The 27,005-nt window shown below is 53.7% G+C and overlaps 3 protein-coding genes across 5 annotated transcripts in view; 2 read left to right on the top strand and 1 right to left on the bottom strand.

The window, feature by feature from the left end:
• The window catches only part of ECE2 (endothelin converting enzyme 2), a 41,085-nt gene extending 20,091 nt beyond the window's left edge, over positions 1 to 20,994 (bottom strand). For both annotated transcript variants that reach the window (XM_062210682.1, XM_062210692.1), the window contains exons 1-2: positions 20,777 to 20,994; positions 11,835 to 12,118 (exon numbers count right to left, since the gene is read on the bottom strand). In XM_062210682.1, the coding sequence (XP_062066666.1) occupies positions 11,835 to 12,118; positions 20,777 to 20,975 (483 nt within the window). In that variant the 5' untranslated portion in view covers positions 20,976 to 20,994. The remainder of the gene's footprint in view (positions 1 to 11,834; positions 12,119 to 20,776) is intronic.
• Positions 8,295 to 9,485, top strand: CAMK2N2 (calcium/calmodulin dependent protein kinase II inhibitor 2). The gene is made up of 2 exons (XM_062177636.1): positions 8,295 to 8,482; positions 9,372 to 9,485. Exons 1-2 carry the CDS (start codon positions 8,314 to 8,316, stop codon positions 9,440 to 9,442), a joined length of 240 nt encoding a protein of 79 aa, XP_062033620.1. The 5' UTR covers positions 8,295 to 8,313; the 3' UTR covers positions 9,443 to 9,485.
• Positions 20,995 to 21,441: 447 nt separating the features above from the next.
• Positions 21,442 to 26,974, top strand: ALG3 (ALG3 alpha-1,3- mannosyltransferase). Of its 2 annotated transcripts, none has more exons than XM_062210547.1 (9): positions 21,442 to 21,893; positions 23,464 to 23,563; positions 23,658 to 23,805; positions 23,915 to 24,075; positions 24,513 to 24,633; positions 25,064 to 25,269; positions 25,422 to 25,499; positions 26,422 to 26,565; positions 26,726 to 26,974. In XM_062210547.1, the coding sequence occupies exons 1-9, from the start codon at positions 21,698 to 21,700 to the stop codon at positions 26,886 to 26,888; spliced, it is 1,317 nt and encodes a 438-aa protein (XP_062066531.1). In that variant the 5' UTR covers positions 21,442 to 21,697; the 3' UTR covers positions 26,889 to 26,974. The 2 variants fall into 2 exon arrangements, with proteins under 2 accessions (XP_062066531.1, XP_062066541.1); XM_062210557.1 differs by having other exon boundaries at positions 21,681 to 21,856.
• The last annotated feature ends 31 nt before the right edge of the window (positions 26,975 to 27,005 follow it).

The raw sequence follows: 27,005 nt of genomic DNA, 5'->3' as shown, positions 1-27,005 counted from the left end.
GACCAAGCACTCGGGCCATCTTCTGCTGCTTTCCCAGGTGCATTAGGAGCACGCTGGATTGGAAGCAGAGTAGCTGGGCATTGAATCTACACTAATATGAGATGCAGGTGTTGCAAGAGGAGGTTTAACAGGCTATGCCACAATGCTTGCCCCAGACTAAACTTTTTGTTGAGGGGGGGACCTGAAAAATAGTGTCCATTTTTTCCTACATTTGTTCATCACAGCACTATTCAAAATACTAAAAAAGGGTGTAAGGATGAGTGTTTGGTGTAGCAGTTAAGGTGCCACTTGGGACACCCACATCCCATAGCAGAATGCCTGAGCTCAAGTCTCGCTTGGCTCCCAATTCCAGCTGTCCGCCAATGCACACCTTGGGAGGCAGCAGGTGATGGCTCAAGTTGTTGGGTCCCTGCATCCATATGAAAGACCCAGAATGATATTCAGGTTCCTGGTTTTGGTCTGACAGAAGCCTAGCTGTTGTAGGCATTTGGTGAATAAACGTACAAATGGAAGAATCTCTCTGCCTCTAAAGTTAAATAATGTTTTTAAAGGGGGGAGAGTGGATTCAGTGTCCAAGACTACAGGACTTGGTGAATAAATCAAACATCCCTAACATGGGATAGTACACAACATTTACAAATGCTATAAGTTAATATAATGGGGATATGTTTTCCACATAGAGTTAAGCGGAAGAGAAGAGAAAGTTAAGAAATTCTGTGGGGTGGGACTGGTGTTATAGCAAAGTGGGTTAAGCTGTTGCTTGTGACTCCGGCATCCCATATGAGTGACCGTTTGAGGTCTGGCTGCTCCACTTCTGATCTAGTTCCCTGCTAATGGGCCTGGGAAAGCAGTGGAGAATGGCCCAAGTGCTTGGGCCCCTGCACCCATATGTACTCAGGGCTGGCATTGTGTATAGCAGGTTAAGCTGCAGCCTGTGATGCCAGAATCTCATATAGGCACTGGTTTGCATCCCAGCTGCTCCACTTTTGACTGATCCAGCTCCTTGCTAACGCACCTGGGAAAACAATGGAAGATGGCCCTAGTGCTTAGGTCCCTGCACCTCCATGGGAGACCCAGAAGAAGCCATTTGGGGAGTAAACCAGTGGATGGAAGATCAATCTCTCTCTCTCCCCTTTTCCCTTTCTCTTTCCCCTTCCCTCTCCCTCTATTGCTATAACTCTGCATTTCAAATAAAATTAATAAATCCAAAGATGGGAAATGGAGCTGCTGGCACCCATTTGGGATACCAGCATCATAGCAGCCCCTAAATAAACCTTTAAACACACACACCAAAATTCTTGGGGCCAGGTGTTCTGTGCAGCAGTTAAGTCAGCTTGGACACCTGCATCTCATGTTGAGCACCTGGTTTGAGTCCTGGTTGCTCCACTTCTGATCAAGCTGCCTGCAAATGTGCATCCTGGGAGGCAGCAGTTGATGGCTCAAGTACTTGGGTTCCCACCACCCAGGTGAGAGACCTGGATTGTGACTGTGGTTCCCCATGTCAGCCTGACCCTTCTCTGGCTTTTGCGGGCATTTTGTGAATGAACCAGTAGATCGAAGATCTCTGTCTCTCTGCCTTTAAAATGAACAGAAGTAAATTTTTTATTTATAGATTTATTTATCTGAAAGTCAGAGCTACAGAGAGACAAAAAGATCTTTTATCCACTGGTTCACTCCCCAAATGGCTGTAACAGTTTGAGCTAGGCCAGGCTGAAGCCAGGAGCCAGGAGCGTCTTCCGGGTCTTCCATGCGGGTGCATGGGCCCAAGCACTAGGGCCATCTTCCATTGTTTTCCCAGGTGCATTAGCAAGGAGCTGAATATGTCAGAAGTGGAGCAGCTGGGATGCAAACCAGTGCCCATATGGGATGTTGACATCACAGGCTGCAGCTTAACCTGCCACACCATAATGCCAGCCCCGAGTACATATTTTTTTAAAAATCTGGAACCAACATTGGAGCACAGCACATGCAGTATGGTATGCTGGTTGGAGTCCTGGTTGTTCGGCTTCTGATCCAGCTCCCTGCTAATGTGCCTGGGAAGGTGACGGTAGATGATCCAAGTACTTGGGACCTTGCCACCAATGTGGGAGACCTGGATAATGTTTCTGGCTGCAGCCTGGCCCAGCCTGGCCCAGCCTGGCCGTTGTAGTCATTTGGAGAGTGAACCAGTATATGGAAGATTTCTCTTTCCCTCCCTTTCTCTCTCTCTCTTTCTCTCTCTCTCTCTCTCACTGTACCTTTCACATAAATAAGTAAATAATTTAAAAATCATTTTATGAAGAAAATGTATAAAAGCTCAGGTTGAAGAATGATTGGAAAGATATGAAACTGAAGGCAAATAATATACTTAGGGGTCAGCACTGTGCCACAGTGGTTGAGCTTGTTGCTTTTGGCAGCTGCACCCCACATCCAAGCCCACTTGGAGTCCTGGCAGCTCAGCTGCTGATCCAGCTCCCTGTTGATGTACCTGGGACAGCAGTGGAGGATGGCCCAAGTGCTAGGCCCCCTGCCTCCCACATGGAACACCCAGATGGAGTTCTGGGCTCCTGCCTTCTGCTGGCCCAGCCCCAGCCATTGCAGCCATTTGGGGAGTAGACCACTGGATGGAAAAATGTTTCTCCCTCTCCCCATGTCACTATACCTTTCAAAATAAATAGAAATGGATCTTTGGGGGGAGGGGAGAACATATCTAGTGATAACATTACTTAAATTCTTTTTTATTTATTTGGGGGGACAGAGCTTCTTCCCACTGGTTCACTTCCCCAAATTCCTGCAATAGCTGGGACTGGGCGGGGCCATACCTGGAACCTGAGAACTCAGTGTAAGTTTGCCAAGTGGGCAGCAAAGACTAAGCCACATAAGCCATCACTGATGCCTTCCAGGGGCTGCATTAGCAGGAAGCTGGAATCTGTAGCTGGGAATTCAACCCGGGTACTCAGATATGGGACTTGGGTGCCTACACTGTGAGGCTAAGTGCCCACCACTATACTATTATTTTTTTAAGATTTTATTTATTTTTATTTGAGAGGTAGAGTTACTGACAGTGACAGGGAGAGACAGAGAGAAAGGTCTTTCATCTGCTGGTTCACTCCCCAAATGGCCGGAGCTGAGCCAATCTGAAGCCAGGAAACAGGAGCTTCTTTGGGGTCTCCCTTGTGCACTCATGGGCCCAAGTCCCTGGGCCATCTTCTACTGTTTTCTCAGGCCTTAGCAGAGAGCTGAATAAGAAGTGGAGCAGCCGGGACTTGAACCAGCGCCCATATGGGATGCCAGCACCACAGTCGGAGGATTAATCTACTGTGCCAAAAGGCCGGCCCCTATACTATTACTTTTAATTCCTTCTTTTTATTTTTCTGTATAATAATAGCTAGCATTCTGTAGTCCAACATTAACCTAAACACTTTTTATATGTTAATTTGTTTAATCCTTGCAAGGCTCTGGTAAGATACATTCTGTCAATATCACTGTCCCTATTCTAGAGATGGGGAATCTAAAGCACAGGAAATGTGGTAATGTGCCCAAAGCCACAAAGCAGAGGGAAGGCAGAGCCTGGATCTGTATCTAACTCCAGATTCTTAACCACTAAACTATTCTATTTTCAAAGTTGACTAACTGGTCTAGGGCTACAGTGGGATGCTTGGTCTATGAACTGCATAAATCTGTTTTAGTAAATCATTCAAACTTTTTTATTGTAACATAAAACACCCTAGAAGTATATAGAATAAGAGATGAAATTTGGGGCCAGCGCTATGGTGTAATGGGTAAAGCCGCCGCCTGCAGTGTCAGCATCCCACATGGGTGCCAGTTCAAGTCCCGGCTGCTCCTCTTCCAATCCAGCTCTCTGCTATAGCCTGGGAAAGCAGTGAAAGATGGCCCCGAGTCCTTGGGCCCCTGCACCTGCATGGGAGACCTGGAAGAAGCTCCAGGCTCCTGGCTTCTGATTGGCCCAGGTCCACTTTGGGGAGTGAGCCAGCAGATGGAAGACCTCTTCTTTCTTCCTGCCTCTGCCTCCATAACTCAGCCTTTCAAATAAATAAATAAATCTTTTTTAAAAATAGGTGAAATTCATTCTGCTGCTGCTTCAATCCCAGCACCATGATTAGAGATAATCATAGCCATTTATATGCATTTACACACATACATTAGACAATGTATACTCACATATATGTGTGTATAGGTACTTTCCCCATCTATATGAAATTATAATCTACACTTATCATTTGGTGATGTTTTGGTAAGGCAAGGAGGCCTTACTAAGTCTATTCACACAGCTCTGCCTCACTCTTTTATTTTTTTAAAGAAATGGCCGGCGCCGCGGCTCACTAGGCTAATCCTCCACCTTGCGGCGCCGGCACACTGGGTTCTAGTCCCGGTCGGGGTGCCGGATTCTGCCCTGGTTGCCCCTCTTCCAGGCCAGCTCTCTGCTGTGGCCCGGGAGTGCAGTGGAGGATGGCCCAAGTGCTTGGGCCCTGCACCCCATGGGAGACCAGGAGAAACACCTGACTCCTGTCTTCAGATCAGCGCGGTGCGCCGGCCGCAGTGCGCCGGCCGCGGCGGCCATTGGAGGGTGAACCAACGGCAAAGGAAACCTTTCTTTCTGTCTGTCTCTCTCACTGACCACTCTGCCTGTCAAAAAAACAAAAAACAAAAAACCATTATTATCTTTTTAAAAAAATTTTATTTGAGAGCCAGCGCCGTGGCTTAACAGGCTAATCCTCCACCTTGTGGCGCCGGCACACCGGGTTCTAGTCCCGGTCGGGGCACCGATCCTGTCCCGGTTGCCCCTCTTCCAGGCCAGCTCTCTGCTGTGGCCAGGGAGTGCAGTGGAGGATGGCCCAAGTTCTTGGGCCCTGCACCCCATGGGAGACCAGGAGAAGCACCTGGCTCCTGCCATCGGAACAGCGCGGTGCGCCGGCAGCAGCGCGCCTACCGCGGCGGCCATTGGAGGGTGAACCAACGGCAAAAGGAAGACCTTTCTCTCTGTCTCCCTCTACTGTCACTCTACCTGTCCAAAAAAAAATTTTTTTTTTTATTTGAAATGCAGAGTTACAGACAGGGAGAGGGAGAGACAGAGAGAAAGGTCTTCCATTCACTGGTTCATTCCCCAAATGGCTGCAATGGCCAGAGCTGGGCCGATCTGAAGCCAGGAGCTTCTTCCAGGTCTCCCATGTGGGTGGCAGGGACCTAAGCACTCAGGCCAGCTTCCACTGCTTTTCCAGGTGCATTAGTAGGGAGCTGGATTGAAAGTAGAGCAGCCAGAACTTGAACCAGCCCCCATATGGGACGCCAGTACTGCAGAACGAGGCTTAACTTACTACACCACAGCACAGCCCTTGCCTCACTCTTTTAAGATATTTTATACTTTATTAGCTTCTTATTTAAAAAAATACTTTATTTGAGAGGCAGAGAGACAGAGAGAAAGAATGAGACAGAGGTGTGTGTGTGTGTGGGGGGTTCTGTCAAGAGAGGAAAAGAGCCCCACTCACTGGTTCAATCCCCAAATACCCAGCATGACCATGGCTAGGTCTGGTCAAAGCTGGGAGCTGGGAACTCAATCCAGGTCTTTTCTGTGGGTGGCAGGAGCCCAATTACTTGAGTCATCCCTGCTGTCCCCAGGGTCTGTGTTAGCAGAAACACTGCAGTCAGGAGTCAGCCTGGGACTGGAACCCAGGTACTCCCATATGTGACGGTGGCATCTTAGCTGCTGGCCCAAAGGAGATTCTTTCACTTGAGAAACTCTAAAAGGCGCTTTCACACAACTCCATGCACACTTTACTTCATTTTGGCTGTGAGAGTGAATTTCATCTCATGGGCGGGGATGCAGAAGCTCAGCATGTTCTGTAGAGGATTAGAGTTGGAGAGCGTCCTCTGACAGGTTCACAACACAGTCGGAGCTCATATTCCGTACTGCAGTATCTTTAAATGTTGACTTGGCTCTTTTGCTTCAGCTCTGCCCCACCAAGCACAGCAAGGACAGGAATCGGATTATTTAAGGAAGAACAACCAACTGAATTGTGGATTAAATTATTTTTCCTCCAATCTCCCTGATTCTGGGGAGAGAAATGGCAATCGTTTCGAGGTCCCGTGCAGCTCTCATGGTTGGCAAGCACTCTCAAAGCGCGTCCCTCTCCTCCCCGCATTCCTCTCCCTGTTAGCATTGGCACTGTCCTTTAGCTCATTATCTCCCAAGACAAACACTTCCCCTTGGGACAATTTCGTTTCATCCACAGAATGGTCCTTAATAAGTAGGTTTTAATATCCTGGACTGGAGCATGGGGCTCAGGGAGGCATGCCTATATGCAAATGCACAGGAAAAGACTGAAAGAACACATATCTAATGTTTTGTGTGCCTTACCTTATTTTCCTAAAATGTTACAGATACCAACGGATTGATTCTTTGTAAACCATAATTGAGGGCCCTCCAGTTCAAGATCCCCCAGAAAGCGGCCAGGTCAGGATGGAACTTACTGCTGCATAACTTCCAGTGGGGATGGGATTTTCTGGACTCTGCTACCGCCGCTGAGCTCCCTCTGTCCTGTCCTGGTCCTCGGCCTCCAGCTTCAACCTTCCTCCTGCTAGCTGGGACAGAGCAGGAGCCGGCTTGATAGGGCTGGGGATCCAGGCACGGGACCCGGGCTCCCTCTGACACGACCCCTTGACCCTTCTTCCCCCGAAGGCAGGCAGCTCTTCGTTTGCCTCTGTGTTCCCGAAGAGAACATTAGATGAGGAGGTGCTGTCGGGAGAAGGAGACCCGACCCCCAGCATCCCACTGGCCGAGCGGTTTGGCTGGACTAAGGGAGGAAAACGCCTCCGCCCGGTGCGGGTTGAATCCACAAGGCGATTATTACCTTCTCGGAGCTGTCGTCACTGAGGCCACACGGGCGACATCCCGCCCCTCCACGTTCAGGGATTGCGCCAGAGCCCCTGCGAGCGGGCAGGTGACGCTGCGGCTGACGGCCGGCCGGAGCGGGGGTGCGGTGAGGGCACAGAGGGTGGAGGAAGAAGAGCGCGGGTTCCCATCGGTGCGTGGGGGGACCCTTCCGTGTCCCCGGCAATAAGGGCGGGGGGCACCTTGCGTCACCCCCCACCCCACTCCCTCGGGACACACAGCAGCGCGCGCCGCGTCCTCAGGCGCTCCGGGCTTCCCCGCGTCACCGCAGCCGGGTGCCCCCTGCGACGCTGCCATTCATTCCTCCTACACGGCAAGCGCAGCGCGGGCCTCCGAGGCGGGGAAGCTGCGTCGCTCGGCGGGCGCTTTGAGTCCGGATTTCCGCGCCGGCAGCCGGCCTCGCAGCCGGGAGTCCGCCTCGGGGAGCGCCCGTAGGCCGTTTCTAGCCCCCTCCACCCCACCAGGAAAGCCTGAAATACGCGAGACTCGGGGGACACAACGACACCGAGACACAGCGGCCTGGCGCCGAGACAGATACCGAAGGGTAAAGACACGTGAGACAGATGTAAACAGACACTGTAACGGGACGAGGAACGCAGAGATAAGATACGGACACGCAGACAGAGCGACACACAGCTAGGCAGACGTGCACAGACCCTGGTGAGACCCGCAAAGCAACCGGGCTTCAGAGCGCGCCAATGGCGCGGGCACCACCCACTGGCCCGAGAACTCTCGGCGCGCGTCCCGCGCGTTCGTGCCTTCTTCGTTCTTCATCCGGTTCCCAACCCTCCCTGCTGCTCTGCTGGCCTCGCTGCGGGCCTCCGGCTCCCCAGCTCCCAGTCCCGCTTGCACACTTCTAGACTCGGTTTCAAACCCTCCCCCGAAGCCCCTAGGCACCAGGATCGCTCCCGCATTCCCCCACCCCGGTCCCGCCTCCCTCGCCGGATCGCGCCCGGGTTGGCCGGTGCCGTTCCCTCAGACCCACGTGTGGGCCGTTCCCGCCACCGTGCGGGACCCTACCAACGCCGCGCCCTCCCCTCCCGGGACAGCCGGGCGCGCTCCGGCCCCCGGCCCCGCCCCTTCCCCTGGCCAGTGCCGCCCCGCCTCCGCCGCGCCCCGCCCGCCGTGCTCTGCCGCAGTCGGGCGCTCATCGTCATTCCGCTCTCGCCGCCGCCGCCGCCGCCCCCGCCCCCCGCGCACCGCCCCCGCCCCCGCCCGGTCCCCGCCACCGCCGCCGCCTGCCCAGCGGCCCGGGAGGCGGAGGCGCGGGGGAGGAGGCCCCGCTTGGCTCCGCAGCCCCGGATGCTGCATGACTTCATCCTTCCGCCGGCTCCCCTGCTGAGCTAGGGCCGGTCCGGCAGCCAGCCCGCCGCCCGCGCCCCGCCGCAGTCCCGCGCCCGCCCCGCGCCCACCCCGCGCCCGCCATGTCCGAGATCCTGCCCTACAGCGAAGACAAGATGGGCCGCTTCGGCGCAGACCCCGAGGGCTCCGATCTCTCCTTCAGCTGCCGCCTACAGGACACCAACTCCTTCTTCGCGGGCAACCAGGCCAAGCGACCCCCCAAGCTGGGCCAGATCGGCCGAGCCAAGCGAGGTACGCGGCCCGGGCCCGGAGTCGCCGCCTGACCCAGAAACCCTCTGCCGGGCGCCCCCCGACTCCTGTTCCCCGCCAAGCTCCCGCAGCTCTTGCCGCAGACCAGCGCAGCCAGTCGCTCTCCGGCCCGGGCTGGAGGGGGTGTCCCCGCTGCAGTGTTGTGTCCCTCTCTTCCCCTCTCCCGGGAACACAGTGCCCCGGATTCGATGCTCGCCACCTCTGGAAGCAGAGAGCCCTGGTGCCCGGGCGAGGGGGAGGGGCCGGTCGGGGCATTTGGGGCTGCTTGGAAGTGGAAGGCGGGGTGGGCCGAGCCTTTGAGATCAAAGCTGAGTTGGTGGATGCTATGCAAGAACCTTCGGGCCGGGCCAAGTGGGGCGTCGGGCTGGGAGCCTTGGGGGGGGGGGGTCGGTTGCCCTGGTTGTTTGCATGGGGAGAGGGGCTCTGTTGCCACCAGGGTCGGAAGAAGGGTTCCAGCGGCAAGAGTTCTGGTTTGGGGGAGGGCTAAACTAGCTGGGTATTCCGTTTGAGCCCCATTCGAGGAAGGGGTCCTGTTGAGTTGAGGGTTGAAGAGGGGGCTTCCGTGAGCTAGAGGTTTCTGATCATCTCTGACGAAGGAAGGCTCCAGCGGCGGGAGGTTCGCACGGGGGGAGGGGGGACGGAGAGCTGGAGCCTTTGGAAGAGGGGCGTTCCTCCATGGCAAGAGGGGGGGTGGTCTGCGGGAACGAGGCTTGGCCGCGGCCGGGTCGGCAGGAGAGGGCACCGTGGCACGGGGAGCCGCGGGGAGTCGCGGGGCCATGGGCGAGCCGGCGCGCGGGGCGCGAGGACGCAGAGCCCATTCTCGCCGCCGCCCCCCGAGGCCGCGCGGCTGACGCGCTTTCTCCCTGCGCAGTGGTGATCGAGGATGACCGGATAGACGACGTGCTGAAAGGGATGGGGGAGAAGCCGCCGTCCGGAGTGTAGACGCGCCGGCTCGGGCGGCGGGCTCCGGGCCCAGCCCCGCAGCGGCCAGGAGCGCGGGCCGGCGATGCGGCTGCCGGCGCCCCCCGCCCCGGCCCAGGCGCCCGCGGGCGGGGGCTGCAGGGCCGCGCCGCCGCCGGGTCAGTGTCGCTGCCGCCGCTGCCAGACACTCCGGAGCTGTCCGCTTCAGCACCACGGCGGCGGCGGCGGCGGCGGCGGTGGCGCGGACCGGCCCGGAGCCCGCCGCCGCGCTCATGCACTTTAGAACCTCGGGCCGCAGCCCCACCCCGCACACCGGAACGGACACAGAGACCCACGGCCCCAGCTCCCGGTCTGCCCCCTCCTGCACGGCTCCCCTGCCCCGCCCCCCTCCGGCCAGTCCGGTCTGCAGACCGGGGGCTGCCGGTGTCGGACCGCGCGGCCGGGGATGTTTGGCTGCGTATTTGCATGAGCTTCCCACCCACCTGAGCCCAGCCCTCCGGGTCGCTCCTCACTCCAACCCCTCCCCTGTCTGGCGTGACCCCAACCTCAGCCTCTTTCTAAGGGACTTCCTCAGCACATTTGTATTTTTATATCCGACTCTTTGTTTACTGGTTCCACTCATGGTTCGTACCCCTCCCTTCACCCCCCAACCTAGTCTCCACCATGCTCTTCTGCGCCTGGCAGAAAGGACGGGTGTTGAGGCTGGGGTGGGAGAAGCCCCAACATGGTATCCAACCACATGGCCAGTCTGTCCAGGCTGGACCCCAGGAGGCTGTCGGGCAGACCCCTCCCACCAAGGTATCACCACCTAAGGGCCCAGATCTAATTGTACCTTGGACCCCTGCGTCCTGTCCCTGAGATCCCAGGAGACTGCTCTGCACCTTCGGATGACACCTGTGGTCCTGGAGATGTTCTCAATCCAGGGGTGTCCTTTGTAAATGTCCCTCCATCTTCACTGTACCAGGAGTGTGTGAATAAACACAGACCTCCTTGTGTGTGTGTGCGCGCGTGTGTGTGTTGCCTGCTGCTTCTGTCTGCTCTGGAGCCAGGAGAGAACGGGAGGGAGGCAGCTACGTGGGAATCTCAGGTGCATGTTGCTGGCAGGGGAGGGTTGCCCAGTAAACATGGGCAGGCCAGCCTGGCCTGGGGACATCATTATGTTGTGGCTTCCTTGGGTACATGTGCAACCTAAGCTGGACAGGTCACCAGTGTAGGGTCTAGAGTTGGAGTCAGAAGCATAAAGCAATCTGGAGTCCAAGTCAGCAGCCTCAGATGCATAAGTCCAGGTTGGATGGGAGTCTCAAGGCGGCTGGTGTGCAGAGAGGTTATGCCGGGCTTTACCTACGGGGATGAAATCTCTGGTGGTTTGGTATGCTGGGGGAGGAGGTTGGGGAACCCAGGAGAGATGTAAGGAACCCAAGAAGGAAGCTAGAAACCTGGGATCTGGAATCCAGTTAGACCTGAGCTGTATTGGTTCATGTGAGCTTGTTCTCAGCAGCTCTGCTTTGGCCATGAGGCTGCTGGGATGTGAGCACCTTGGACCCGGCCTGAGTCAGGAATCCCAGCTCCCCGAGAAGTCCAGGGCAGAAGGCAGGAAGGCTGCAGGGCTATGCTTCTGGCCTCACAGCTGAATGGCGCTGAGGAAGTCCTCATGATCTGAGTCCTCAAGGAAGCAGGGTGAGGCAGGGGGTCTGGGAGGTGACAGAATCTGGGCCCCCAGTGCCAGCTGGGCCACGCTGAGCTCCCCGCCTTTGTGCATGAGATAGAGATGGAAGTGGAAACCGCTGCCGTAGGTTGCATGCCTCAGGGACCAGCCATAACGGGCTTGGGCATAGTGTCTGGTCCGAAAGTGGGGTGCAGCAGAGGTCATGGAGATGAACCGGCCCCCGGGGACCAGAACCCGGCTCACCTGCAAGGCAGACAGAGAAGCCACCAGTGAGGAGTCATCTCCTGACTCTCGAAGGTCAGTACTTCCCCAGGTGCCCTCCCAGTCAGACCTCAGGCACTCTACATCTGGCAGCTCAGACTTCCCATGGCTAAGAGGAAGCCACTGCCTCTGCTCCTGCCATAACAGGAGTAAAGTTAAATCCTAGAAAGGTAGGGGCATGGCAGTGATGTTAGTTGCAGGGGGCACTGCTTTCCTACCAGCTGCTCACCTCCCAGTCTGTGTCTCCTGTTTGAAACCTGCGCCACCTCATCCCTCTGCAACCCAGTAGCCAAACATCAGCCTTTGTGAGGCTGGCCACCTTAGCTCCCTCTAATGTCAACCCAACTTAACCTTTCTTTTTCCAAAGGGTGACCCATCACTTAATCTAAACTGTATCTTCTGGCTTCTAAGTTCTTCCAATCCCCTGAAGCGTCAGCCCCTCATCCCCACCCGACCATCTACCCTCCTCTCTTGTTGCTCCCTCACCTCACTCAGCACCTGGTCCACGGTTTGGACACCTTCAGAGGATATGGTCCAGGGATCCCGTTCTCCAGCCAGCAGGGCATCCAGCGTGCCCTTCTCAAGCACCACGTCAAAGGAGGCACTGGGGAAGCGCAGCGCCCGCACATCCATGGTCTCCCAGCGCAGTTTGGGCACATGGGCATAGCGAGCTTGCATGGCAGCCACCACAACTGATGAGTAGTCCACGCTGGTCACATCAGGGAAGCCTCCAAGGAACAGTTCGTAGCTCAGGGCACTGTTCCCGCAACCTAGGGTGGGAAGGGATAGGTGGCAAAAGAGCCAGGTTGCCTTTGGTTCTCACCTCCCTCTGATTATCCCTCTATTCTTGGCCCCATTTTTTCTCACTCCAAAGCCCCCAGTACTGAGGAAGAGGGAGCAGAGTGCAGGCTTGTGCATCAGCCTTGCAAACACACATGGTTGGGCACAAACCCTGGCTCCATCATTCCCAGCTGTGAGGACTAGGGCAAGCTGCTTACATGCTAAGAATGTGGGCTTCCTGTTCATAAAAATGCAGGAAATTCTTACTCACATACAGGATGTGATTCACTACATTTAAGAAATAAAACATCAGGGTCGGCGTTATGGCAAAGCAGGTAAAGTCACCGCCTGCAGTGCTGGCATCCCATATGCACACTGGTTCTAGTACTGGCTGCTCCACTTTTGATTCAGCTCCGTGTTAATGGCCTGGGAAAAGCAGCAGCAGATGACCCAAGTGTTTGGGCCCCTGCGCTCACTTGGGAGACCCAGTCCTGACTGTTGCGGCCAACAGGCCGCAGTAGGTGGAAAATCTGTCTCTTCCTCTCTCTGTAACTCTGCATTTCAAATAAATAAAGCCTTAAAAAAGGAAGGGGCCAGCACTACGACGTAGTAAGTTAAGCCATTATCTGTAGTGCTGACATCACCTATATGTGCTGGTTCAAGACCTGGCTGCTGTACTTCTGATCCAGCTCCTGACTAATGATCCTGAGAAAACAGCAGATGGCCCAAGTGCTTGGGCTCCTGCACCCGCGTGGGGGATCCAGATGAAGCTCCTGGCTCCTGACTTTGGTCTGACCCAGCCTTGGCCATTGCAGCCATTTGAGGAATGAACCAGCAGATGGAAGATCAATTTCTCTCTCTGTAACTCTACATTTCAAATAAATAAATAAACTATTAAAAAGAAAGAAAACTTCTCAGGAGTAGTTGAGGGAGCTCTGAACTTAGGATATCCCTAGTCACACGGCCATGGCAAATCATTAAACTCTTCAAGCCTCAGTTGCCTCACTCTGATAATGGGGATAATGCTGCCACTATTAGGACTATATTATTTTCTTTTCTTTTTTTTTTTTTTAATTTTTTTTTGACAGGCAGAGTGGATAGTGAGAGAGAGACAGAGAGAAAGGTATTTTCTTTTTTTAAAAGATTTATTTATTTATTTGAAAGTCAGAGTTACATAGAGAGGAGAGGCAGAAAGAGAGAGAAGTCTTCCATCCAATGGTTCACTCTCCAATTGGCCGCAACAGACAGAGCTGTGTCGATCTGAAGCCAGGAGCCAGGAACCTCTTCTGGGTCTCCCATGCAGATGCAGGGGCCCAAGGACTTGGGCCATCTTCCACTGCCTTCCCAGGCCACAGCAGAGAGCTGGATTGGAAGTGGAGCAGCCAGGTTTCAAACTGGCACCCATATAAAATGCCGGCACTGCAGGCCAGGGCATTAACCCACTGCGCCACAGCGCCGGCCCCATTATTTTCAAAATTTATTTATTTACGGATTTATCTGAGATGGGGGGAGAGAGCAGGCACTCTCCTCTGCTGGTACATTCCCCAAATGTCCTGGGCCAAGCTGGGGCTGGGAGCCAGGAATATAATCCAAGTCTCCCAACTGGTCTTACTAAGTCATCACTACTGCCTTTCAAGACCTGCACTGGCAGAAAGCTGCAAACGGGAAGGAGAGCCAAGCCAGGAGCCAGATCCAGTACCTTGTTGTGGGTGTCTTAACTGCTAGGCTAAATGCCAGCTCCCTATAGTATTATTATTAAGATAATATCTAGGGGCTGGCATTGTGGCACAGTGGGTTAAGTCACCACCTACACTGGCATCCCAAATGGGCACTGCTTGAGTCCTGGCTGCTTAACTTCTGATCCACTCCCTGATAATGTGCCTGGGAAAGCAGTAGAAGATGGCCCGAGTGCTTGGGCCCCTGCACCCATGTAGGAGAACCGGAAGAAGCTCCTGGCTCCTGGCTTCAGCTTGGCCCAGCCCTGGCTGCTGCTGTTATTTGGGGGAGTGAACCAGTAGATGGAAGATCTCTCTCTTTCTCCTGTAACTCTGCCTTTAAAAAAAAAAAAAAAAGATTTATTTTTATTTATTTGAAAGACAGAGTTACAGAGAGAGGCAGAGACAGAGAGAGATATTCCATTTGCTGGTTCACTCCCCAGGTGGCTGCAATGGCTGGAGCTGTGCCAATCTGAAGCCAGGAGCCAGGAGCCAGGAGCTTCTTCCGGAACTCCCACGTGGGTGCAGGGGCCCAAGGACTTGGACCATCTTCTATTGCTATCCCAGGTCATAACTGAGAGCTGGATCAGAAGAGGAGCAGCTGGGACTTAAACAGGCGCCCATATGGGATGCTGGCGCTTCAGGCCAGGGCTTTAACCTTCTGCGCCACAGCGCCAGCCCCTGTAACTCTGCCTTTCAAATAAATAAATAAATATTAAAGACAAAGATAATATCTTATCTCTTAGAGAACTTCAGAAGATATCAACCCTGGGAAGGCTTCACGTCAGGTGATTTTCCTACTTTTTCTTTTTAAAATTTATTTTAATTTATTTTTCTTCCTTATTTATTTGAAAGGCAGAATTACAGAGAAAGCAGAAGAGACATAGAGGTTTTCCACCCACTGGTTCACTCCCCAAATGGCTGCAACAGGCAGGGATGGGCCAGGCTGAAGCCAGTATTGAGGAACTCATCTGGGTCTCCCTTGTGAGTAGCAGGGACCCAAGGACCTGGGCCATTTCCTGCTGCTTTCCCGGGTGCATTAGCAGGGAGTTGGATTGGAAGTGGAGCAGCTGGGACTCAAACCAGTGGTCATATGGGATGCCAGTTTCACAGGCTGCAGCTTTACCGTCTTCACCACAACCCCATTGGCCCTGGCCCCCCTACCTTGTTTTTCAAGGCAGAATTAACAAGTGAAGGTGGGGACACACATTGGAGTTGATCCCTGTAATTTTTCATGCCTGTATTGAGCACTCCATGTTGGCTCTGCTGCCAAGTAAGAGTCTCTGTCCTCAAAGAGCTCAGGCTTCATGAGAAAAACCAATGTGGAATCAGGTGCTGGCCACCTAATGTGAGGAGTGTTTCCATAGGGACAGGCTGTGGAAGCACAGAGGAGAGTGAGTCAACAGAAATCTTCAGGGGAGCTGATAACCAAGCAGGATCTTGAAAAAACTGACCAAATGGCAACACTGGTGGGAAGTGCCTGGAAGCAGTCTCAAAGAGGGCAGTGTCAGGTTAGACGGGGGCCGGAGGTTAGAGCTGTGGGTGTGGATCTATGGCCCAATGGGCACTACTTCTTCGGAAGACACAGCAGTCTCGCCAGGCCTTCCACTGGCCAGCCTCGGCCTGAAAACACAGCTGATGACAGCTTTCAGCAGCCCCACATGGGGGATCCCCAGCTCTTAGAATTAGGCATTTGCCTCCCTAAGAGGATCACAGGATCAGCTGTTGGGATAGCCCTAATCTAGCAGGGCTGGGCACCTGGACAGGGCACACAGAGGCAGCTGGCCAGTCCTCAGGGGCTGCTTCCTGTGTTCCTCCTCAGGCCCTGGGTTCGGGAGAATACTGTCTCACCTGGGAAAACCCAACCTGTTTCCCCTCAGTGGAGCCACAACAAGCACTGGTAGATAACAGCACATGGGTGGGGTGGGAGTGGGGTTCACTGGGCACCTGCCCCACCAACCCTTCCTCACCCCTACTTAGCCTCATATGCCTGCAGAGCTCTGCCCACTGTGGACAAACCCAAGTTTCTCCCTTTTGTTCCCCTTGGAACAGGACTGCATTTTCCAAGAGAATTTGTACCAAAGATGAAGGGAGATCAAAACCTGATCACAGGGCCAGTCATGCTTATAAAGCATTGATTTCTGATTCCGCTGCCTCAGTGATTTGGAGCCAGCAACCAAGATGGGGAAGGCTACAGACTGCCAAGGTGGGGGCCCAGGAAAGCAGAGCCAGAAAGGATCAATTCAAACATCCAAGAACACATCACACAGGGCCCCAGCGCTACGAAGACGCTAACCGCACACTGAGAACTTGGGAAGTAAGATGTAAACCAATCCACTCGTCTGTAACAGAGCTAGCCACCATGGGCACTGCACAACTGAATCCTCTGGTCAGGCCCTTCTCTCTCTAGGAAATCTAAATTGGAAGTCAAATTATCAAAAGATCCCTATGAAGGATGGGGTCAGGCAAGGGTAGAGAATGAAGAGTAATGGAAGCAGAGCTGTGACAGTCAGCCATGTGTAGTCACCTGCCACAGGGTGTTCCAGCCACAGGGACCAGGCGCAGGCAGAGTTCTCTGAACAGCCCTGGATAAACCGCTTCTCTAATTTCCAGTAGCAGTCACTGAACACCAGGTACTGTGTTTTTCTAAGAATTACCTGTTTATTTTGATAGTAGGTATATATATATATATATATATATATATATACACACATATATATATGATACTGTTATTTCCATTCCCATTTTCTAGATGAGATAGTTGAGGGAAATGGATAAGGAACTTGCCCAAGGTAATAAGATCACTGCTACAGCCAAAATTTGGACCCGGGCCTGTGTCGGTCCAGAGCCAGAGCTCTAAATACAGTGTTCCACTGCCCCCAGTTTTCAAGAGGCCCAGTCACCTATTTCAATATGACCACAGTGGGGACCGGTGCCGTGGCTCACTTGGTTAACCCTCCGCTTGTGGTGCCGGCATCCCATGTGGGTGCCGGGTTCTAGTCCAGTTGCTCCTCTTTCAGTCCAGCTCTCTGCTGTGGCCTGGGAAGGCAGTGGAGGATGGCCCAAGTGCTTGGGCCCTGCACCGGCATGGGAGACCAGGAGAAGCACCTGGCTCCTGGCTTAAGATCGGCGCAGCACACCAGACTTAGCGGCCATTTGGGGGGTGAACCAGCAGAGGGAAGACCTTTCTCTCTGTCTCTCTCTCTTACTGTCTAACTCTGCCTGTCAAATAAAAAAAAATGACCACAGTGATCAGGCACCACATAGCACCCTTAGGTTACCATGTACTTGCTGCACAATGGCAGTGGACACGGTGCTCTGACCAGGTTCTTTTGGACTCCTTTTGCCAGTTGTTGCATGTCCCTAGGCTTTGGCATGTGTTTGCTTCTGACGTGACTCTTAGGGTAAAGGTAAGTGATCACAACCTTGCTTGGCCTCCTCTTCCTCATTCCCCCAATCCCTTAGCAACTTCTCCTGGGAGCAGTTAACAAGCAGATGGCTCCAATGTGAACCTTCATCTCAGGATTTGCTTCCAGTGGGTGCAACCTGTGACCTACAGCAGGGGTTGCCAAATCCAGCTGCCATCTGTTCTCATAAATAGTTTTATTGGAACACAACTATTCTTATTCACTTATATATTGCTTGTAGTTGCTTTTTCACTACAACAGCAAAACTGAGTAGTAGTGCTAGTAGTAGTAGCAGTAAAGAGGCTGCACAGCCTACAGAATCCAAAATATCAGCCATCTGGCCATTTTAAGAGAAAGCAGACCCCTAACCTAGAGTAAGGCTCTTAAAATATGTCATGATTATACTGCAGTATCCAGTATAATCATGAGTTCACAAAGGGGAAACTGAGGTGCAAAGAGTTTAGAATTTGCTCATGGCAATGTCATTAAAAGGTCTAGGATAAAGGATAACAAAAATATAATACTGGTCTAAGAAATTCTTTTTGTCTTGGGACTCAGTTTCAAAAACTCCATATTTGTCATCTGGGGAAAAAAAGTGAGAGAGAGAGAGGCTGATGCAAGTAAAGATGCCTCCTGCAGTGCCGGCATCCCATATGGGCGCTGGTTTGAGTCCCAGCTGCTCCACTTCGGACCCAGCTCTTTGCTATGGTCTGGGAAAGTAGTAGAAGATGGCCCAAGTCCTTGCCTCTCCTTCTCTCTCTGTGTAACTCTTTCAAATAAATTAATTAATATTTTTTAAAAAGTGAGAGAGAGGAAGAGTACCTACAACAATAATCTACACTGTAGAGAACAAATAGGATTATAACTTGTCTAAAAAGGAAGGCAATTCAAAGTTGCTATTATTCCATGGTCATTTTCATTCTTTCTTATGTTTAATATCAAGATAGCATATATATATATATATATATATATATATATATATATATATATATATATAATGCAATCAGGTATATGTATGATTTTTTAAAATTTAGAAATGCAAATGAATAACTGGATGACATGGAGTTCTATGTTTATGATTGCTTCTGCCAATTATAGTTCATGGGATTAGAGTTGTTGCTGGACTAGGAATGCTTAAATCTTTATCCATTGACTTCACACTAGTATTTACTATGTCAGACAATATTCTTTGTGTAGATTGCTCTTTCTTGCCAAATTGAAATTTTCATGGGGGCAAGAAACATGTTTGCCTTGAAATTAACTCAGCATCTGGACAGCGTAAAGTTTCTTAGTTCAATGAATAAATGAGGATATAAAAACAAAAATTTGTCTCTCACCTGTAGGGGACGTCACAAAGATTAAGTCAGTTTGAGATGGCCCAGCACATTCTTGGCACCTACCAGGTTCTCAACTCATGGCCGCTGAAGTCAAAGGAATCACAGGGTCCCCAGTTGGGGGTCACATTCTTAGATTCCAGAGATCCTGCTTGGAAAGTCTTTCCTTTTAGATTTTTCAGCCCTCCTATCCAGGATACCTCCCAGACAGGCAGATGTTGAGAGAATGTCCCTCTCTCAGTAAGTAACATAAGAATCAGATGTGGCTGGTGCTGGCATTGTGGCCCTGAGGGTTAAGCCAGAGCCTGTGAGACTGGCAGCTGGTACTAAGAAGCGCTGAGTCAATTCTGGCTGCTCCACTTCCAGCCCAGCTCCCTGCCGATAGGACTGGGAGGATGACCCTAGTACTTGGGCCCCTGTCACCCACATGGGAGGCTCTGATGGAGTTCCCGACTCCTTGCGTCAGCCTGGCCCAGGCTTGGCTGTTGCAGCCATGTGGGGAGTGGACCAGTGGATAGAAGATCACTGTCTCCTCTCTTACTCTGCCTTTCAAATATAAACATATACATTTAAAGAACTAGCTTTGGAATTCTTTTAAGATTTATTTATTTATTTGAGAGGTGGAGTTATAGACAGTGAGAGAGATAGACAGAGAAAAAGTTCTTCCTTCCATTGTTTCACTCCCCAAATGGTTGCAACAGCATGAGCTGCACCAATCAGAAGCCAGGAGCAAGATCCTTCTTCCTGGTCTCCCATGTGGGTGAAGGGGCCCAAGCACTTGGGCCATCTTCTACTGCTTTCCCAGGCCACAGCAGAGAGCTGGATTGGAAGAGGAGCAGCCAGGACTAGAACCGGTGCCCATATGAGATGTCGGCGCTGCAGGCAGAGGATTAACCTACTGTGCCATGGCACCAGACCCTGGAATTTATTGAAAATAGACTCCCAGACCCACCTTGGACCATCCCTGGAATTAGAATCCCAGAATCCAGATTTCCAGATGATCTTGATGCACATCAAAGTCTGAAAAACAGACTGATCAGCTGTGCCAGCATTCCAACGTAATTAGCTGCCTACACAGTCTATTTCCTTTTTCGTTAATTTTATTTATTTAAAAGGCAGAGTTACAGAAACAGAGGAGGGACAGAGAGGGAAGGATCTTCCATTCATTGGTTGTCTCTCCAAATGGCCACGACAGCCAGGGGATGGGCCAAGGAGAAGCCAAGAGCCAGAAGCTTCCTCCAGGTCTCCTGTGTGGGTAGCAAGGGCCCAAGTACTTGGGCCATCCTCTGCTGACATTAGCAGGGAACTGGATCAGAAGTGGAGCAGCCTGGATTGAAACCTGTGGTCATATGGAATGCCAGCGCTGCAGGTGATGGCTTAACCCCTTAACCCACTAGGCCACAGCACCAGCCCGAAGTCCAATAGGATATACTTCCTTTTTAAACCTCGCAGTGCCCTGTTTCTCAAACTCAGTCTGGTAGACCTATGCATTGCCTTTGTTACTTATACCTCACATACAATATATATTATATGTACATAAAAGATGTCTTTCATACCTATTAAATATTGCACTTAAACAGTTAAAGTCTTTTACGAAGAGCAAAATAAAAACTCTAATTGGAGGGCAGCCCTCACTGGAGCCTGCAGGGCTGACTGTGGGACAGAACCCCCGGGGTCCCCAGGCCTGAGGGTGCCCACCTTCGCGGCGGGAAGCGCGCCCATCGCGGCTGCCCTCTCCCCTCGGGCCGCAGAGGGCGCTGCTCTCCCCCTCACCTCGGGCGGAAAAAAAGTGCCGGTTCCGGCTCGCAGAGCGCGGCGACTCTAGGGGACAGGGGACGGCGGCTCTCCGAAGCCCGCTCAGGGAGACGCGCCTTCCTGACCTGTGCTCACAGCCTCGTTTCAGAAATGATTCCAAAGCTCAGAACGAGTCCCTGCCTTGTTCGAAGTCACACAGACAAGTAGCGGTGCGACTTCAACTAGGGGCTGCCTGCCCAGGGTGCTGGCACAGCCGCACGCGTGCACCCCGACAGACTGCTCCTCCTCCCGGTTCGGGGGACCCCGCGAGGGGCACTCTCTCACGCCTCCGGGGTTCTGGAGGCGCTGGATCTCGGCTCCCGACTGCGGAGTCCTCTGTGAGGACCAGACAGCCCAGAGCACAGCGGCCGGGGCCGGGCAGCGTCAGGACAACCCACCTAGCACGAGGATCCGGTCCTCCGGCCGCAGCTCCGGCTCTAGGAGGGCACGGAAGGAGGAGAAGTCCCCGAACCACTCGTACGGGGCGGAGTCGGCAGCGCCTCGGTAGCGCTGGTCCCAGTACTGGACCTCGCGGTACCCACAGTTCCGCTCGGGCAGCTCCGGCTGCGGCGCCGGGGCCCCGGGAGGAGAAGCCATGCTGTCCCGGGCCGGGCCACCGGGCCGGGCCCGGGGGCGGCCGCAGCCTCGTGTCCCCGCCCACCGCCCGCCTTCGCTCAACACAAACACGTGGAACTTCCGCCTGTGCGGCGCGCTCCTCCGAGAAGTCTCCGGCCGGGGACTCCGTGTGGTTTAGAGCCGAAGCCCTGCGGCTGCACTGCCCGCTCATTCCCGCAGGCCGCACTGGTGCCTCCACGCTCAGTCGAGCTCCTCGCTGTGCCCTCTCGTGTTTTCAGTTTGAACGGCTCCTGCCACCAAGAAGTCTCTAATTTAACGAAAGGTTCATTTCTTCCCGAGCCGCATTGAGCACCCGGAATGCTCTGAGGGGAGGTCGAGGGGCGCGGGCGGGGAGAAAAGAACACAGTCCCTACACAGCGAAGTGGGGTGCTGAGCTCGGGGCTGTGGGGCTGTGGGGATTTGGGGCAGGAATTGTTTGCTGGGCAGGCTTCCGTCCTACATGACTATGTGCCCAGGGCGGCATACGTACTAGAGTAAGACTTTGTTCCTGCCCGTACGGAGCGTGTGGTGCATCGGAGCAGACAGATGACGAAGAACTAAGTTTTCGTAGAGTATATGAGGACTGGCTGGCTGCTCAGGTCAACTCCCAGGCCGGGCGGCGCCCCGCAGAAAGAGGCGGAACCTAAGTGTCGTAGGATCAGGTTTCCGGAGTAGCGGGTCTACAAGAGCGGCGCACCGTCAAGATGGCGGCGGGGCTGCGGAAACGCGGCCGGGCGGGTGCCGCGGCCCAGGCGGCAGGGGTCTGCGGGCCATGGCTGCAACGCGTCTGGCAAGAGCGGCGCCTACTGCTGCGGGAGCCGCGCTACACGCTGCTGGTGGCCGCCTGCCTCTGCCTGGCGGAGGTGGGCATCACCTTCTGGGTCATTCACAGGGTGGCATGTGAGTGCGCCGAGGGGGCGGGGGAGGGCGGGAGGGGGCGGTGGGCGAGGAGGGGAGAGGATGGTGGGAAGGAGACCCGAATCCCGGACCCAGATGGGACCCAGGCCCGGAGGGACCCAAAACCAGACTTCAGATCCACTCACTCACCAGTTGTAGAGCTATGTCTTTTTCCCGAGCCCCAAGCCTGCTCGACCCAAAACCGATCTTAATTTTTAACCCCATGACTGGAGGGCAGGACCCTAGGAGATAGGCCTGCCAAACCAGGAAAGCAAACCAACCTTCAAACCGGAAGATCTGGGCCCGAGTTAATGTACTGCTGCTGCTCCTCCTCTCCGTCATTTTTCCTCCAGGATCTCAATTTTCTCTACTGCTCCATTCCAAAGACTTGAAGAAAAATCCCTTCTTAATGATGGTATTTGGGACCACTTGAGTCCGTTAAGCATTGTTGATGGCTCTTTTCCGGGATGAATCTAAATATGGCTTAAGGCACTCGGCTTTCTTGCCAAAGAAATGGATTCAACACGCATTTCTTGAGTACTTATTATATGCTTAACATGCTAGGTACCAGGGCTATAGAAAATGAGACACATTTCCAACTTGGGTGTGTGGAGCTGACAAAAAGAAATGAGCAGGCAGTTACAGTACATCATACTCATGCTTCTCATAGTGAGATAGGATGTTGTCTAGGGCATAGGAGGCACTTAAGCCACGCCTGAGGAGTCAGGGGATGCTTTCTAGAGCCCCCCTGAAAAGCAGGAACTAGCAACTGGAAGGGTGATGGTGAAGGAGCACTCTAGGCAGGGAGGAGCCTGTACCAAAAACCAGCCTGGTTCCTTCGAGGAACTGAAACAAATGTTTTAGAGCTGTGAGGTGGAAATCAAGAGCGAATAGTTGTGAGAGATGGGCTCACAGAAGTTAAGATTAGAGCAGGAAGGGATTTGAGAGCCTTGTTACAGTGGTAGTATGGTGGTCGAGTTCCAATCCTGATTCTACTCTTTTAGCTTGTTGCTCTTTTTATTTTATTTTTTTTAAGATTTATTTATTTATTTGAAAGGCAGAATTACAGGCAGGCAGAGGCAAAGAGAGAGACGTCTTCCATCCCGATTCACTCCCCAGATGGCCACAACAGCCAGAGCTGTGCTAATTCAAAGTCAGGAGCTTCTTCCGGGTCTCTGGAAGGTGTGCAGGCTCCCAAGGACTTGGGCCATCTTCTGCTGCTTTCCCAGGCCATAGCAGAGAGCTGGATCGGAAGTGGAGCAGCTGGGACTCAAACCAGTGCCCATATGGGATGTTGGCACTGCAGGCAGTGGCTTTACCTGCTATGCCACAGTGCCAGCTCCTAGCTCGCTGCTTGTAAACTAGTCAGCATTGGAGTGGGAAGAAAGATCATGAATTCAATCATAGATATATTGCGCTTCAGATGCCTGAGTTCACCAGACAATGTCAGGCAGTTTAGCGATGGAAGCCCTGAAAGTGAGCTGGAATTCTGTGGTCGTCTGGTGCTATGGGTGGGTAGGGGCAGACAAGCTCTGTGCTTGGGACATAACCAGCTCATCTTGTCCTCTTCCAGACACAGAGATCGACTGGAAGGCCTACATGGCCCAGGTGGAGGGCGTCATCAATGGCACCTATGATTATACCCAGCTGCAGGGTGACACTGGACCTCTTGTGTGAGTGCAGTAGGAGGTTCAGGAAAGATGGGAGGGGCTGGCTGAGTAGAGGCCACTTGGCCTGACCTAGCCTCACATCCCCTGTTACCTTCAGGTACCCGGCTGGCTTTGTATACATCTTCATGGGGCTCTACTACGCCACTGGCCGAGGCACTGACATACGCACGGCACAGAACATCTTTGCTGTGCTCTACTTGGCCACCTTGCTGCTTGTCTTCTTGATCTACCACCAGACCTGCAAGGTGAGTTCATGTTCGCAGGACCCGAGCACCCCACCTTGGGAGGCCTGGGGAGTGGGGATGGCTCCGGTCTGTAGAGCTGACTTTGTTCCTCACCATGCCCACCCCGCAGGTGCCTCCCTTCGTCTTTTTCTTCATGTGCTGCGCCTCTTACCGTGTCCACTCCATCTTTGTGCTGCGTCTCTTCAATGACCCGGTGGCCATGGCACTGCTATTCCTCAGTGTCAACCTTCTCCTGGCGCAGCGCTGGGGCTGGGGCTGCTGCTGCTTCAGGTCAGCATCCCTCACTTCTGGCGTCTCTAGCTCGCTCTTCCCAGTTTTCTGCAGCAGAGGGAGTTATGGAGTGGCCAGAAAACAATGTGGGTTACTCAGGGCCCCCAAGGCAAGTCCAGGCTCTGTGGGAAGTGTCCACCGTCATACCAAACACGCCCTCTTCCCGCCTCTCTCCCCATTGTTGGAGTTGGTCTTAGCGCGTTCTAAATACCCAGTATATGTTTACACAGTCTGGGAGTAGAGCTAGGTGTCCCCTACCCCGACCTCTTCCCAAACGACCTTGCCCTCCCTCCAGCAGTTCCGAGTGTGGGCCCCATCCTGGAGCTTGCTGGCATGGAGGAAAAAGTTGCTGTGGAGCCAGTAGGGAACTGGGTCTTTGGGCGGGAGGCATGGCCCTAGAGCTGACCTCTCCCCTTCCTCTCCCCTGCCCGCCCCAGCCTGGCAGTCTCTGTGAAGATGAACATACTGCTCTTCGCCCCTGGGTTACTGTTCCTCCTCCTCACCCAGTTTGGCTTCCGTGGGGCCCTCCCCAAGCTGGGCATCTGTGCTGTCCTCCAGGTACCTCACCCTGCCCTTTCCCAGTGAAGGGGAAGCCGCCTGTCTGGCCTCCTTTGACCCCTGGAACTTCCTCAAAGCCGAGGGATGGGGTTTTGGAGTTGACTCTGAGCTTGGCTGGGCTGCGGCTGTCTCTGGGCTTTCATCTCCGTAGCTATCAAACAAGGATGTTGAACTGGGTGGTCCCTGAGAGATTTGGCTCTGCCCATTTATGACTTGGTGAATTGAAACTTTAAGGCATAGCGATTCTCTGCCTCCTTGGCTGCTTTGGCCCCCACACTGGCCGGGGATGGGGGTGGGGGTGGCTTCCTGCTATTCCTGGTGGGAATGAGGGAAACTCTAGGGCCTCCATCCTACTCCTGCACCCCTCAGTGGTTCGCATGATGCGTGGGGTGAACCTTGGCAGCTCTGCCCACATCAGACCCATCCTCAGGTGGTGCTGGGGCTGCCCTTCCTGCTGAAGAACCCCATTGGCTACCTATCCCGTTCCTTTGACCTGGGCCGTCAGTTCCTCTTCCGCTGGACAGTGAACTGGCGCTTCCTCCCCGAGGCCCTCTTCCTGCATCGGGCCTTCCACCTGGCCCTGCTGGCCGCCCACCTCACCCTGCTTTTGCTGTTTGCTCTCTGCAGGTGGCACAGGTAAGAAAGGGAGTGGCATGGCAGAGTTGGGGGAAGGAGTGAAGGGCCCCGGACTTATGGCTGCTTTGGGGGAGAGGTCAAGCTCATGGGGGCGAGTCTAGAGTTTGGCCCACAGTGGGGGCCTGATGAATATCTACATGGCTTCTCCCCAGGTCGGGGGAAAGTATCCTGTCGCTGCTGAAGGATCCCTCCAAAAGGAAGGTCCCGCCCCAGCCCCTCACTCCCAATCATATCCTTTCAATCATTGGAAGGTAAGTCTTCCCATCTGCAGTGGCAGACGGAGCTCCAGTCTTTAGTCCCGGATGGCTGCTGACCTGAGACAGGTACCGGGAGCCCATTCGTAGTGTCCCTGCTCTGTACCAGTCACTGAGCTGAGCAGTTCACATATTGAAGTTTATTCTCAATTCTAAACAGTAAGCCACCAGTATGAGTGCTCACGTGCTGTCCTAAGAGATCCATGTGCATTCTGACACTCAAAGCTGACAAGACTCCCTGAGGTGGGGATGTACTGTCACCACTCTCATTTACAGATGGCAAAATTAAGGGGTTAAAAATTAGGGAACTTGGCCGGCGCTGTGGCTTAACAGGCTAATCCTCCGCTTTGCGGCACCGGTACACCGGGTTCTAGTCCCGGTCAGGGTGCTGGATTCCATCCTGGTTGCCCCTCTTCCAGGCCAGCTCTCTGCTATGGCCCGGGAAAGCAGTGGAGGATGGCCCAAGTCCTTGGGCCCTGCACCCGCATGGGAGACCAGGAGAAGCACCTGGCTCCTGGCTTTGGATCAGCACGATGCGCCGGCTGCAGCGGCCATTGGAGGGTGAATCAACGGCAAAAAGGAAGACCTTTCTTTCTGTCTCTCTCTCTCACTATCCACTCTGCCTGTCAAAAAAAAAAAAAAAAAAAAATTAGGGAACTTAACAAGATCACACAGCTAGTAAGGGGCTCACTCATTAGGCTTTACGGCCTTGGCTATTACTGGCTCCAGGTTAGACTAAAGAACAGATCCAGAGAGGTGAAGAAACTCGCCCAAAGGTGTGAATCTGGGAATGGCTGAGCGAGGGGGACTTTTGATCCTAAAACTTTTCCCCTGTGTTTTGGGAACCCTCGACTCCTCCCCTTTCTGCTCCTGCCCTTGGCCTTGACCATCAAATACAGATCGTTTCTATCCTTTTCACCTCCAACTTCATTGGCATCTGCTTCAGCCGCTCCCTCCACTACCAGTTCTATGTCTGGTATTTCCATACACTGCCCTACCTCCTGTGGGCCACACCTGCACGCTGGCTCACACACCTGCTCAGGTACTGGCTGGGACACCTGGGGGAGGGGGAGGGGCGAGGGAGCTCCTTGTGCCAAGGCTGCAACCATGGAGGGGCTGGGGGATGGACGCATGTAGGGCACGAGGAGCAGGACTACAGGCCTTGACACTGGACAAAACCCAGAGCCTCTTCTCATCTCCAGGCTGCTGGTGCTGGGGCTCATCGAGCTCTCCTGGAACACATACCCATCCACGTCCTGCAGCTCTGCTGCCCTGCACACGTGCCATGCCATCATCCTGCTGCAGCTGTGGCTGGGCCCGCAGCCTTTCCCCAAGAACGTCCAGCAGGACAAGAAAGGCCACTGAAACCCGCCCCGTCCTCCTCCAGTCCACTCCCAGGACCCCGGGTGGGTTGGACTCGATGCCCTTGGGAATAAACCTTGCCAAGTCCACCTCTCTGCAGCTTACATGGAGGCAGGGGCA

This window comes from Lepus europaeus, chromosome 2, assembly GCF_033115175.1.
Source record: "Lepus europaeus isolate LE1 chromosome 2, mLepTim1.pri, whole genome shotgun sequence".
In the NCBI taxonomy this organism is placed as follows: domain Eukaryota; kingdom Metazoa; phylum Chordata; class Mammalia; order Lagomorpha; family Leporidae; genus Lepus; species Lepus europaeus.
The sequence above is the reverse complement of the archived record's forward strand: the minus strand, read 5'-3'. Positions and strand labels throughout refer to the sequence as shown.